General features: G+C 41.6%; 1 protein-coding gene across 1 annotated transcript; it reads left to right on the top strand.

Annotated features, from left to right (window-relative positions):
* Positions 1–2,429: 2,429 nt before the first annotated feature.
* shc2 (SHC (Src homology 2 domain containing) transforming protein 2) lies at positions 2,430–13,902 on the top strand (the record flags this gene model as incomplete). Its single annotated transcript, XM_083887519.1, has 12 exons — positions 2,430–3,197; positions 6,927–6,997; positions 8,863–8,923; positions 9,179–9,298; positions 9,711–9,764; positions 9,928–9,979; positions 10,111–10,237; positions 11,411–11,588; positions 12,402–12,492; positions 13,037–13,216; positions 13,317–13,666; positions 13,774–13,902. 12 exons carry the CDS (start codon positions 2,430–2,432, stop codon positions 13,900–13,902), a joined length of 2,181 nt encoding a protein of 726 aa, XP_083743645.1.
* Between the last annotated feature and the right edge of the window lie 993 nt (positions 13,903–14,895).

Raw genomic sequence — 14,895 nt, forward strand, 5'->3', positions numbered from 1 at the left:
CTCTTTAACTGTGTGACTGAAATTGTTGTATAAAGTGTACATTTAAACCTGGAAGTACTTTTAAATAGTTCTATTATGTCTAGGTCTTCATTTTTAATAAATGAATTTAATATGTTTTTATTTTGAATCTGTTCCTAGATCAGGTATTTGTCAGAAAAGAGGGTCAAAATGTACAGAGGCCAGGTGCTTCTGTCAACAAGTATTGATTCCATCTGGTTTATAAGTAACTTCATATGCAGGGTCGCACACAAACAAGAAGCGATTGGCTGTTTAGGGGGAAGGTGGGAAGGCAGTGAACGTGGTGTCACTGATGGTGTTTGTGTGTGTGTGTGTTGGGTTTTTGTGTGCTTTGCTGTAATACGGTTTCCTGAGCAGCGACATGAACTTGTTCTTAAATTCAACCACAGCGAGTTTACTGTGATATAAGAGTATTTGTCCCTGACAAAAGTCATTGGACGAGCTCTGTGTTGGGTCATCATAGTGGCATGATTTTTTCATCAGACCTCGATATGAAGGTAAGCTTTATTCCTCTGATCCATCCTCAAATTTCAGAGAAAATATTGTATGTATTGTTCTATTTGATATATGATCTTAGTTTTTGACAAGTACATAATGAGCATTTTCCTGTCTGTGAAGGCATTATTTAGTTTGTGTCTAACTGTTGTTTTCCTTTCTTTAATTTCATGCAAACTGTGAAACTTCTGTGGTCATCATGGATTATTCCTAGTTTTCACATTATTTTACAACCTCCTGTATTCACTGTTACTTGTGTGCAGTTGCGTGCACAGTGTTTTTGTCCTCCTCCCTGGGCATAAACACTGTGTGCTAAAGTGTCCTCTTGAGTCACAAGGCGCTAGAGTGGTAAAAACATTAAGGACGTAAACCTACTAGCTGCCATTGAAATGTGACCTCTAAAGCAAAATGTAGATTAAATATATGGATTATTTTTGAAGGGAGTGCCTTTCTAGTGGAGAAAAGTGTTGCTCTAAGATGCCCTTGTAACTTTGTGTCCTATGGGTGACCTTCCAATCAAAAAGGGTGCTGTTATGAAGTTCCCTCCTCCCCCTACATGACAGTGTCCCAAAGGGTTTACTCTAATTATATTCAGTGCTGTATAGGAAATGCCCATCTCAGTGATAGCAATTCATTAAACAGTAAGTAATGTGTAGAGGTCCATATGAAATTCAGTCCCAATGGCCTGGGCTGCATTTAGCCTTTGGCCCCAGTTCACACTTGCCTTATTACTAGTGTTGCCTGTTCCACTGGTGCTCAGTAGGTGCCCATTTAATTCTTGCTCCTTCCAAATACACTTCCTTTGTGTATGATGAAAAATACAATTGAGAGAGAATTAGAAAAAAGACATGATGGAGGTTGCAAGTGAGAGGCCAAAGGATTGTGGTGAGATGGCTAATTGCTCTCTGGCATTTGGGGAGGGAAGATGGGATGAGAATTCAGACTGATGGAACAGGCTTTTTTCAGACACAGTCCCTCATGAGTGTGTGGCTGCATTGTTTCCTTATTTCCTCATTGTTAAATGTGTTGTGTACTGCCTTGACAAATGGAATTGCTCACATACCATTTCACAACGTAGCCTTAAACTAAGTGAAACATGGTAATGCCAGTATTTATTCAATCTAATGTAAATATAATAATGCTGATGCCTTTTTATAGAAAAGATAATGGTTCTTAATGTCTGTTGTTTGCGTTTAGAATATAGCCATGTCAGTGGATATTGCCGGCACATGTTGTTTTTGTTGTTGTGCACATTCCACAAGAGGAGAAACGTTCTTTATGTATACATATTTATCATATTGACAGTTGGACAACAAAAGAGCCAGCTTTAACACAGTCGCATAGAAAATGTTCCCTCAAATATAACCTCATTGTCATCGCTTTCTTCTATTGAGTCAGCTTATATATTGACATCCTTGTTGATTGTGTGTGTGTGTGTGTGTGTGTGTGTGTGTGTGTGTGTGTGTGTGTGCGCGTGCGCGTGCGCGTGCGTGCAGGAGGGCAGTGTGGATCAGGCAGATGTGTTTTAGCTAATAGAGAGTGAGAGCAGCTGGGCAGGGCAGGGCTAATAGACCCAATGACATCATCCAGAGAAGCAGAGAGAGAGAGAGAGAGAGATACTGTGAGTATAGGAGTGAGCTGCCTCAGGCAGTAAAAGGAAGCTGGCCAGCACAGACAGAGAGGAGAGCAGCATGAGAGTGGGACAGTTTGTGTGCGTGAACGGGAGAGGACCAGACTGCATTCATTTGACTTCAGCAAGGATATAGACCTCTGTCTGGAAGATTTTTTTCCTCTAGGATTCTCCCCCTCTTCTGTCGCACCTTCCCCTCCTCCCCTTCCCCCTATCCCCTTTCCCCCTCCTTCATCCTCTGGCAGTTATCCCTCCTCAGCTCCTGCTTCAGGCGGCTCCTCCGGGCATGCTCCTTAAGCCAAAGTATGACCGCTTTCGCAACGAGTCTGTGACCTCCTCCGACGACCTGATGCAGAGCTTAGCCATGAGCAGCAAAGTTGTGTCCACACCAGTAGTCCCCTCCTCCACCCCAAGTCTTCCTCTGCCTCCCCTGCCAACTCTGGATCCCAGTACCAGGACCTCATCCTCTGCTGGGGCTACAGCCCTGGCTGACTCACCTTGCATGGATGGGGAGCAGGATGGCACCACAACCTTCTGCATGCTCATCCCTAAGATGCCCCAGTGGAAGTTCTCCAATTCCCTGCTCAGCCGGAGCCCGTCCAACTCCAGCTCCAGCTCCAGCTCTAGCAAGGACTCGGGCAAGGCAGCAGCAGCTCTTTCCCAGGCCTCTGGGTCCCCTTCTTCAACATCACACAGACCCAGTGGTGTAACCTCAGCCAGTGGCCCAGTGGCAAGTCTTGCAGCAGTTCTTAACTCCTGTGACCCTGTGTGTGTCACCCCCTGTTCCCTACAGGCCTTCCGGGGACAGAGAGCAGTCGCAGCAGCAAACTCTGCCAGTGCAGGGGGGCATGGGTTTGGGGCTTCAGAGACTGTGGCAAGCCCAAGTCTTTCCAGCAGCTCCAGGTCAGGATTGAATCGCAGGACAAGGGTAGAAGGCATGTGGCTGGGGGGAGAAGATTTCAACCAAAAGGGCAGCTTCATTCACAAACCCTCTCAGGGTTGGCTGCACGCTGACAAGAAGATTGCAGGACCGGGAGCCTCTTATATTGTCAGGGTGAGTAACCGGTCACCTTTTTTTTAAATGTATACATTGCAGGTGAAGTTAAACATGGAGCTAATTCATGATTTGTGTTATTTTGTATGAAAGTGAAAGAAAAGCTAAACTTTCCTTCTTCAGATACTTAACAAACAACTACATTTCTACAAGAATAGTGGAAGCCGTAATATTGATGTCCCCAGTTCACATGTGTCTGTCTGGGTGGGAAACAAAAGGATATCACAGTGCCAGGCAGTTTCTTATGCAGCTCATGTGGCGATAGCTGGTGAATACATAAGTGAATCCACATAGATGCGTGGTGTTGCAGGTAGGGAGTGGGAGACTGCATCAGGATAGCATGCAGGCATCAGGGTGGACAAAGATAAGCCATGAAATTATGTGTGCAGACTGTGGAAAGGATTGATATTCTACTGCAGCATAGAATATATGCATCATATACTACACTTCAGATGATGTGTAGTGTATTTGCAGTGTGTGTTACCCATGCCTGAGCTTGTGGGAGTGGTGCTCTTTGTGAGGCTCTGCACTTGTTTACATTTGTGTGCACAGTGAGACTGAGTGAAGGGCTATCTACTGCTGTCAACCTCGTCTTTATTATAGGTGATACAATACTCGAAATCTTGAATTATACTTTTAAATGTCGTACATAAACTGCACAATGTGTTCTTTAATAAAATAAATCAGGAGCCATAAAAAAGGAGATGTTGGCTTGATTAGATTTGAAATGAAATGGATAATAATCTAGAATTACAGACATTCATCAGTGTGTTGTGTTTACAAAGGGTTGCCATCCCATGCAGCCTGCTTGACGTCAGTGTCGATGATCTCCCAGAAGCAATCCTCCCGCTACTCCTGTTCATCTCTACCACCCCCCCAAACTAATGACATGCTTCTGATTAGCACAGTCTGGGGCCCAAGCATGCTTACTAATTGCATTATACAGGCACCATTCCTTCCTATATTCAATTACATTTAATCACAGTCATTTGCATCATGTGATGTGGAAAAAGACGGTTGGATCAGTATGGGAGGGGTCCAGTGATGAGTTTGTATGAGCCCTGCAGACAGAGCTTTCCTAGATTCATAACAAGTACTGCTCTCGTAGTTTATTGGTAACTCGGTTAATTATAAGGCCGAGCTTTTAATAGTTTATTATTGTAATGCCTGAATGTGTAGATGTTTGAAAATGTGAATTCATATACAGACGGCAGTTAAAGCAGTTGTAGTATATACCATGTGCAAGTGGCTGTAAAATCCATGCAGGGAGGAGTAGTTGCTGCATGTATTAGTGTCAAAGTGACAGCAGATTTCTGCTGTGCTGTGCCATTTTTATTCAGCACGGCTAGAGAACAACCCTCTCTCCTTTTTTTCCCCCGTTCTCTCCATCACTCTCAAACATAGCCACACTACCCTATACTCAATCACTCCTCTGCTGGAAGAGACATATATTTAATACTTAGGATTCTTTACACTTTCCCTGTCCTCGTGGTCATTATTCAGACTCTTGTGTCTGGCCTGCTGCCTCTGACACACTGGACACTGCAGCAACCATCAAACACAGAACTCCCGACAGCTGCCAGAGTAGCTATCATTTAGAGAGCTGTACTAAAAACCAGACCGCTGTCATCGCATACTGTGCCCTTACAATCTGGTGCACAGTGTTTCCTAATCAAATTATTAATATACGTGTCATGTGTGTTGTGATTTTCAACTTTGCTAACGAGACAAGTTATTGAACAATCACTTTTACTGCATTAGGAACTGAGTAGAAACAACCGCGGCTGTCCCCATTGTCTGCATCTCATCCGTTTGTCTTGCTTTGCATAAGAAAGAAAGAAAGAATATGTTAATCAACTGTCGGTCTAACTCTGTTAACTCTGGAATGGCCTCTGGTACTTTGTCTGCAGCTCTGTTGCACTGATATAAAGATGACACCTGGATGAACACACTTTAATTCCCAACCTCTTACTTGTAAGCACCAAAATAACGGCAGCTCTATTTGGTTTGGAACATTTGGTCCAAACAGAAAGGCAAAACTGTTCAAAGAGTTGATTTCCTGCATAAATACTTACATTTTGTAACTTAAGTGATTTGATTTAGCAAAATGGATATCAGTGTGGTCTGTGTGATGAAGAAGGAGAGTGAGCGACAATGGAGGCATTGGCAAGAGAGAGGGAAAAGAAAAAAGACAGACCATTTTCCTGATGAAAACCAGCCCTCCCCACCCTCACCCCCTCTCCAAATCTGGTTAGAAAGCTCATTAAGCTCTCAAGCTCAGGGGTTGCTTGCCCTCTGTTTTGGTCTCTGTCTCTTCAGGAAAATACAGGGTAATGCAAAGACTGAAGTGTGGTCAGGACGTATATTATGAAGCAACAAATAAGCTTCATAAACAAACACACAACATATTTACCTTAAGGTTAACAATTGTTTCTTTTCTGCAAAGTATCATTATCATTATACAAATAAGAACCAATGTGAACACTCTGTGTTAACATCACAGACACAAGTGTGGAGCATCCTCACGTGTGAGTATACGGTGCACAAACACACTCCTCTAGGGGACCAGGAATCTACAGTTTGTCCACTATTTGGAGCTCTTAGTGCTCCTAATCTATTTGAGGAGCCATTAGCACCTCAACCTGACAGCCATTAGGAAGCTGCAGCTGGACTCCTCTTCACTGCATTTCACTTTAATGCTTTCACTTACTCTTAAAGCACACTTTTGAGGGCCTTGCAATGCACGCAATCAAAAAAAACCAACACATTTTCACATTTTGTGTTCATCCCGCCCTCCACCTCTTCTGATCTGTATGTGGGTTACCACTGCAACCATGATAGTGGCCAAAGAGTATGTTTGCAGGAATAGCACACTGCAGGTTTCCAACACATCTCTATTCTTTTTTCATCTTCTTTTTAGGGCCAATCAACTATTGTGCCATCTACTGGTAACATGAAGTACGCCTTCACTATCACATATTGTTTAATTAGTGTGCTTGCTGAAAGGCTCCTGCTCCTAGACCTTTTGAGATATCGCCACCGGTCCAACTCTGGAACGTCTGGCCGGAACCCGTGTAGTGTGGAAATTGAAGATAGTGTTACTGACCCTTGTTGTTCTTCAGCCATATTGGATTGAATAGAAAGCAAAACTAAACTTTCACGGGTCACAAATTTTGTCTGATCTTCACGAAACTTGACGTACATGATCCTTGGACCAAGCCTCATAAAAGTTACCAGAAGGATTTTTTGATTTTCGGAAGCATTTGCCCTTCACAGCCAGACGAAATCGGCGACATAGCCGCCAAACATGAAGTTAGCTCATATATCAGGAACGATTTCACGTATCGAAACCAAACTTTGTACATTAACTCGGGGACTCGAAGCACAAGATATGAAAAATTAAGTATTGATCAAATTCTCAGCTGAAGCATCAACACACGCTATTCCACTAGCTGCTCGTATTAGCAAAATGCAGCCGAGGAAGCACACTCTGCAGTTCCCCCAGAAATGCACTCTAGTTTACTGCTGTCGTCTGACATCACAAATTATTGTGGCATCATGGGAGGATATACAAGGACCTGTTCACTGTGTACAACTGATAACAATGGTTATTTCAGTACTCACAGCAATTCACATTATTATTATTAGTATTGTTTGTGTATAAAGAAGCAGGTTGGGACAAAACACAATAGTTCTTTGATTTGAACCATTTTGGTCTTCTCTTTGCAGTACATGGGCTGCCTTGAGGTGTTGAAGTCAATGCGCTCCTTGGACTTCAACACAAGAACTCAGGTGACGAGGTAAGTTGGTCATCATCAGTCAGAAAAAATATATCTGTTTTATTGGTGCTGGACTGGTACATTTGACCAGTTTGGGGGAACATATGTTTCTTCAGACGTTGTCGGACCAACGTCACAAGATTCTTGCCTGATAGCAGAAAAGCCTTGTCGTGTTTTCCCAGTTTTAAAGGCAAACACAGCTGAGAGTTGACGTATAGAGCTAAGCCTCACATTCTGAGTGTGTTATTGTTATCAAATCTCATTGCTATCCTCAACCACATGGGAGAGGTGCACTCCCCCCCTCTTACCCTATCTGCCCCCCCCCTCCTTTTCACAATCGATTGGTTGTAATCTGAGCCCACAATGCATCCAAGGCTTAAGTGCAAGGGGTGGAGAGCAGAGATGGAGTGATAAAGAGAGAGAGCAAGAGAGAGAGAGAGATTTATTATTGATGATGTTCGCTAATGACTATGGAAAGCTGCAGTGGTCCCCATGAACACACCCGGCTGGATAATGTGTGTGTTTGTAACTTTTTGAGGAGGGAGGGAGAGAGGTGGTGTTCAAAACAAAACATTAGCAATGGGAGGAACCATACTGACTACATTATGTTATACAAATTATTGCATTACATCATTTTAGTGTGACCTGGCAGATGAATCTGATTTGTGTTTTGCATCATTGTTTTTTTGTTTGCTACCATTTTTAGAGGTCAATATTCCCATGTGATGCTCTTAACACAGGGCCTGCAGGGCTTTGGCTGATCAACAAGGCCAGAACTCACCAATTCACAGGGTTTTGTGTGGATTGTCACTGCATGTGATTCAAAGGTTGATTTTTACAAGAATTTACTGAGGTCTTTATTGTGTCACAGTATTAAACAGCAACCAGCATTTTAGTGCAGGGCAGATACCCAGGCTACAGACAAAAACAACATCAGCCGATCTCTTGCTCCTCCTCCTCCTCCTCGCTCTGCCTTCTCATCGGCATGAGTCATTCGAACATTGTGGTGTTTGTAAAAAATCCCTGAGAAGACCTTTACTCGAGATGATGCCCGGGATGCTGCTTTTTAAATATTTACGAGCCATTTGATAGGGGCAGCTGGGCTCTTGACTGCTGTCCCCATTACCCCCAGCAGAGACAGTGTTCAGCTCCAGCCTCAAATCCACATTATACCTTGCTCCCGCCATCAGACTCACAGGGGACAGCGGGTTTAAATGGGCATTAGTCAGACCTTCCCAGAGGTTACAGCTGCATCACTGCAGAGTTGCAACAGTTCTGCTCTGTCAAAGTAAATGCATAGAGTGATGCCCTAAAGCAGCCATTCCTTCTTAACCTATTGCTGTGCAGCCTATTATTTTCAATTATTAACCTTAATTCAAAACTCTAATTACACATACATTTTATGCTATATGTTATTATAGTCCTTGATTATTGTAAACTTAATTTTTTTTCGTTGATTGTTGATGATTTTTACGTTTTTTGTAAGATCCATGTAAATCAGTGGTAAAAGCAGGTTTACTACACTGTGAGCAGTGCTGCTGAAAAACCTTTTGTTGAGCTTTGAACTGTGTCGGCTCTGTGACCTATGACTTTAGCCCGAGGGAGCAAATACAAAGCTTCTGTTCATTTTTAACCTCAGGTTTTTCCATCGTTGTGATGCACCATATTCTTAAAGCACTAAACATTTGTGAAACATGTTTTTGTTATGCTCACAAATATACTTACCACTTTATTGATTTACCCTTGATTTAGCCAAAACAGTCCTACTGAGATAAATATGTCATAATATACGTGAGTGCACAGGAACCATAAATCCACATGATGTCTAGATTACAAATTTATCCTTGTATTTTTGACCGTTGACCTTTCTTCATTTACTTAATTAGGGAAGCCATCAACAGACTCTGTGAAGCTGTGCCAGGAGGAAAGGGCCCTTGGAGGAAGAAGGTTAATAGTAAACTTATAATTCTTCTGTGCATGTTTCACTTTGCTAAAATTGTTGCTGGAAGGGCAGATGTGTAAGATTTATCACACGATTTCCATAATCAATATTGTGCACACTACAGCTTGTGTTATAATGTGATAAAACAGAACTGCTCCTGCTACTGCATGCAGCTTTTTTACTCTGGACAAATAAAACATAACCACAGTTTAAAATGTGTGATAATAACTTCCTTTTTTTTTTTTTTTTTTTTTATTTAGTCCCCGAATAAAGCTCTCCAGTCTATTATGGGGAAGAGTAACCTACGGTTTGCAGGCATGAGCATCGCAGTCAATATTTCCATAGATGGCCTCAGCCTGCTCATTCCTACCACACGACAGGTTAGATCATCATTAAGTTATGATTGGTGCATCTCAAATGATTCAGAGTGACACATATCATTTTATTGAATGTTTTATTGCATGGAAATCCTCTGGCTCTACATTAAAATCTTGAATACTGGATGATTGTGACTTTTTGTTATCATTGGAGAAATGTTTTCAGCTGTGTGAAATAGTAACTTAACCCTAACACACATTAAAATAAGTTGGTTAATGAGAGAATTCATTGCTAAATAACAACCAAGACAAAACACCAGCTGAAAAAATATCTAAATATAATGTTTGCTCTAATTCATATCCTGTATGGTTTAAACCCTAAAGCCCTTTTTATTTAGCTTTATTATTATATCCATACTAATCCATTAAAAACAGAAAGTTGGCAAGTCTGTGATTTATCTGTTTTCTCTTTCAGGTGATAGCTCATCATCCTATGCAGTCCATCTCATTTGCCTCTGGGGGAGACACAGTGAGTGCAGCATTTAGATCTCTACATTGTTGTTGTTGTTGTTGGACTGGACTGGATTTAACTAGTTCCCATCTCATGACCCATGAGTCAATGACGACTTTAATGTAGTTACATACATCTAATTTATGTGGTCTAATTGAATTTTTCCTCGTGTTTGTTTCAGGATACACCTGATTATGTAGCGTATGTGGCCAAGGATCCAGTGAATCAGAGAGGTACATCCCAGAAGCACTGCTTTTTCCACATGCCACATCATGCCACATCATGCCACCATCACCAATAGCACACATGGTTTTGAAAAATGATATTAAAAATGGTCTCCTTCTCTTCTTTTTTTGCCCTTCAGCATGTCATATCCTGGAGTGCTCTGACGGTTTAGCCCAGAGTGTTATCAGCACCATCGGCCAGGCTTTTGAGCTGCAGTTCAAACAGTATCTGCACAGCCCTCCCAAGACTATGGCATCTGTAGAAAGGTAACACACAGCTGTACAAAAACCCATCATGACCTCTATGAATAGACAAAAACACTGCTCAGATGCCTCGGATTGTTTATTTGCAAATACATAAATGAATATGTTAGAAAGATAAATAATCTTGGATATAACAAGCATATCTTATTTCTAGTTAATAATATCAACACCATGACAAATCATATTGTTCTGGATTTGTCATGGTTTTTCAATAAAATTAAATAAATTGGATTAAATTACAATATGTTCTCTGTTTACTTGACAAATGTATAAAATAGGCAGTAAGCGGCCGTGCCAGGAATCTCTCGAGTATTGACCCTGGCTGTTTGCTCATTATCATATTAAGCTCAGCTCAAAATACCTGTGTGTTCACTTGTACAATACACTGGAGTGGACTATTCACTCATCAGCTTTATAGGGATGGCCAGAGCAGACGTCACCTGCTGAGGAGATGAAGTCTTAAATAGAGCAGGGGATGCTCTCAAAGACCTTTTAATAAGCCTGTGTCGGTATCAACCACCTTCAGCTGCATCATCTTAATTACTGACAGAATAAACAGACTGATTTACAGCCCCGGGAATGCTCACTTGACCCGGTGGAGGTAGTGGGAGAGAGGTGTGTGTGCAAGTGTGTGAGGAAGGGTTTTTTTTTTGCTCTCCAAATCCAATTTGTCTTTGCAATTTACACGTTACACTGTATGCATATACATGTTTGCAGTGTGTTTTATCTTATATATACTCTATTTACTTTTACACAGATGCTTCCATTTTGCAGTTGCACTTTTGCAAAATTCTCACCCTGTGACTTATCTTAAGGTGTTGTGATGCTGCTGCAGGGCACAGGAGGAAGTCCAGCAGACTGTTGGTCTTCTTCTGTTCTGGTTTCAAATGAACATCTTTCTGCAGCAGCAGCAGCAGCAGTTCTGATGATCTATATAAATATCCAGCTGATTTATATAGATCACTTTCAGATATAGAGATGTCATCTGATCTGACCTGACCCCTCTGAGAGGCCTGATCTCCTGATCATTATTTTTTACTATTAATATCATGACAAAAGCTAATCAGATTATTAGATGTTTCATTTTGAAGTATTTATTATTCATTGTTATTTGTGTTTGATTTAAATAACAGATTAAGCTCCTTTCATCCATATTACATGTATGTTATTCGTCAGATCTGTCAGGCCAGAGGAGCCAGTGTTGGGAGAAGATGAGGACTTTGAGCATGATTACTACAATAGTATCCCAGGGAAAGAGCCTCCACTCGGGGGTGTCGTGGATTCCAGACTCAGGCCCAGTGGCTCCCTGCTGGGCCACATCCACACCCAGCCACAGAGCAAGACGGCAGCACAGGTGAGGGTCAGGTTCAAGGTAGAGTTTGACTGTGTCATCGTACCAAACATGCAATACAGCAATACACTGCGATACTGTTGAAATACCAGTATCTCATGCTACATCAAAATGCAAGAGTAGTGCCATTAGCAGCTTGGTATTTTACAAGATAACCTAATTAAGTATCTTAATTCAGGCTACCAAATTATATATAAAGCAGGAACAGGAAAATAATGCACTGATAATGTAATAATGTCATCCACAGTAAAATAATACATTTTGGACATTTTAATGAGCAACCAGTTGTATCAATTTTGACTCTTAAATGACATTTTTGCTGATATGTAGGTAAAGAATATTCTTCCATTGCTTTTATTTCAGAGAAATATGATTAATCACCACCCCTAAGAGAATAATGTCCATCTCCACCATCTAATGTTGTCATTTTAAAACAATATAGTAATATCTGTTCTTTGTCCTGGACTGAATAAACAATGACAGGCAGACTCCAGCTGAACTCAGACTAATGTGGTTTGCTTCCCTGTTTTCCACATTGTTAATAAGCACAACAGTGGGAGCACAGACATAAACTCCATAACTGTCTTTGTTTTGATGTGCCTGCACCATAATTGCCAGAGAGATATGGTTACATGAGTCTTGGCCCCACTGTTGCCCACAGGTGAGAGAAAACACTGTTCTCTCCAAGCAGCTTTGCAGGAAACATGGTGAAATGCAGTGGCTAGTGTTTCAAAAACATGCGTTGCAAATTGTGTGGGGAAAGGAAATGAGAGACTATAGATCCACATGTATTTTCATGTTCATGTCTGTCTGCAGATGGGCTCTGCAGTAAGGAGGGAGCCAACATCTTATCCGCCTGGTCAACTGTGTTATGAGCTTCACTGGGACACTGAGACCAGCAGCTCAGGTGAGACACCCTGTGGCAGGATGCAGATATAACACCTAGAAAAGAGTAGCTTGAAACCTTAGATAGTGGGGATGTTTATGCTCTTTTATTTTGAAAAGCCAGTAAGCTACAGTATTGCTATGCTCTGAAACTGTTTTTGTTAGATCTCTGGATTTTTGCTTAAAAAATGTGTATATCTGGCATAGACGGACCCAGTGTTTAGTCTCTTCCTAGAATTGGAATCCGTTTAATCTTTTAATCAAGATGATCTTCCAGATAGAATGCTGAGCCTTGTGGTTCATGCAGTGTTGTCAACTTTGTTTCATGATTCTCTGAATTCCCTTTGGATTTGGCACAGCATTTAATCATGAGAAATTATTATGATAGTCTTTGTAAAAGATATGAATGCATAATCTAAATGCCAATTGTGCCATGCAAACATGTAAGGTGGATGGTTGATCTATAGATCATTTTATGTCTGTATTTATTCATTTTTCACAAGAACTGTTCGCTTAAAAAGTAAATACAAATGTTATACAACTGTCTGTTTGTCTTTCTATCTCAGGCCTGACATCAGATGGTTACCTGTGTGCTGACGGTCAACCACCTGGTAGCAGAGACTATGAGGAGCATCAGTATGTCAACACCCAGAGCCTGGAAAACCTGGATTCGATGGCACATGGACTCTGTGGACACAGAGGAAGCAGGGTGCCAGACAGTCCTAAGAAAGATCTCTTTGATATGAGTAAGACCTAAGATTTAATGACATATTCTGACACATAAAGGCAGTCTCAAATCTTTAAACTGAAAATATTTGTCCTTGTTAAATATCATTTTCCCTTTAGGGCCCTTTGAGGATGCCCTGAAGCTCCATGAGGCCAGTGGTGGAGCCCTTGGCTCCGGTGTGTCCGCTACAGGTGGAGGTGCTCAGGCTGCAGGTGGGGGAGTTAGGATCCTAGAGGACCAATGGCCGAGCCCCCCACGCCGACGAGCCCCCGTTGCCCCAAATGAGGATCAGCTCCGCAGGGAGGCCTGGTATCACAGCCGCATGAGCCGACGAGATGCAGAGAAACTCCTGGTGCGAGACGGAGACTTCCTCGTCCGGGAAAGTACGACTAACCCGGGACAGTACGTGCTAACAGGCATGCACTGCGGTTTGCCCAAACACTTGCTGCTAGTAGACCCTGAGGGAGTGGTGAGTCAAAGATCAAGCAAAGTATATATTATATATACATGTATAAATATATAAAAAAAAACATCCTCATTTGATTACTTACATCCCCAATCTCTTCCTCTACACAGGTCCGAACCAAAGACATGTTATTTGAGAGCATAAGTCACCTTATCTCATATCATCTAAAGAACGAGGTGCCTATTGTAGCCGCAGAGAGTGAACTGCACCTTAAACAGGTGGTCAGACGGAAACTGTGACCCACCGGCCCCCTTAACTGGACGGTAAGAATGAAGTTTAATGTACCTGATTAATGATTGGTAGAACATATAATCAGGCAGAACTCCTTTTAAGATATAATATCAATAATAAAGTCGTGCTATGTTAAAAAGGTATACATTTGTGGTATTTTACTCTGTATATTGGTCAAAGAATGGATTATAGCATTGTTGTAATTAAAAAGTAAATATTTGTTATTAATGTGGGAAGAAATCAGTCAATCAGTCTTTTATTCGCTGAATGTGAGCATATTTTCCTGCATGTAAGAATGACCTTGGCCTTATCTTTTGTGACTGAAATAATAATGTGTCTAAAATGATCTCATCTTTCCCTACCTTATTCCAGCACTGAATGTTTGTGTGCCTGTGCAGAACAATCACAGAAAACAAAACAACTGTAACTGGGAATTATTCATCCCTGATGGATATTTATCTGGAACAAAAGGATTTTACTGACACTGTCTTACAATGAACACCTCTACCAAGGAGAGAAAAAAGGCATCCAACATGCCCTTGTACTTTCTCGGCCTGTTGGATCAACCAAACTATCCCTCATCGGTCATAAACTCCTCAGCATGCAGCAATTAAGCTATGAAATCTGTCGAAGTTTGTCTTGACTGCTGAGCTGGATGATTGTCAACCAGTGTGACTGCTCAGAGAGGACCCAGCTTCAAAAACAAACAAAAAAAATCACGTAAGGATTTAACGCAGAGTGAAGAAAAGTTCTGCAATGTTCTGTCATAGTTAAGTGCTTCCTGTTCACTGTAGCTTGGCCCCAAGTCTTCCCACAACAAATCTGTCACAGGATCAGGATCCAATCTCCAGAAGAACACTGTTACTGAATATTTGGTGCCGATATAAAATAACAAAGGAGGTCAGTTCATGTCATTGTGAACGCAAGAAATCAAATGTAGTTACACTGTAACATGCGGTACATTTTAAGAAACATGGGTTTCCACGGACTGTAAAGAGTGT

This window comes from Microchirus variegatus (genome assembly GCF_963457635.1).
Source record: "Microchirus variegatus genome assembly, chromosome: 4".
Lineage (NCBI taxonomy): Eukaryota > Metazoa > Chordata > Actinopteri > Pleuronectiformes > Soleidae > Microchirus > Microchirus variegatus.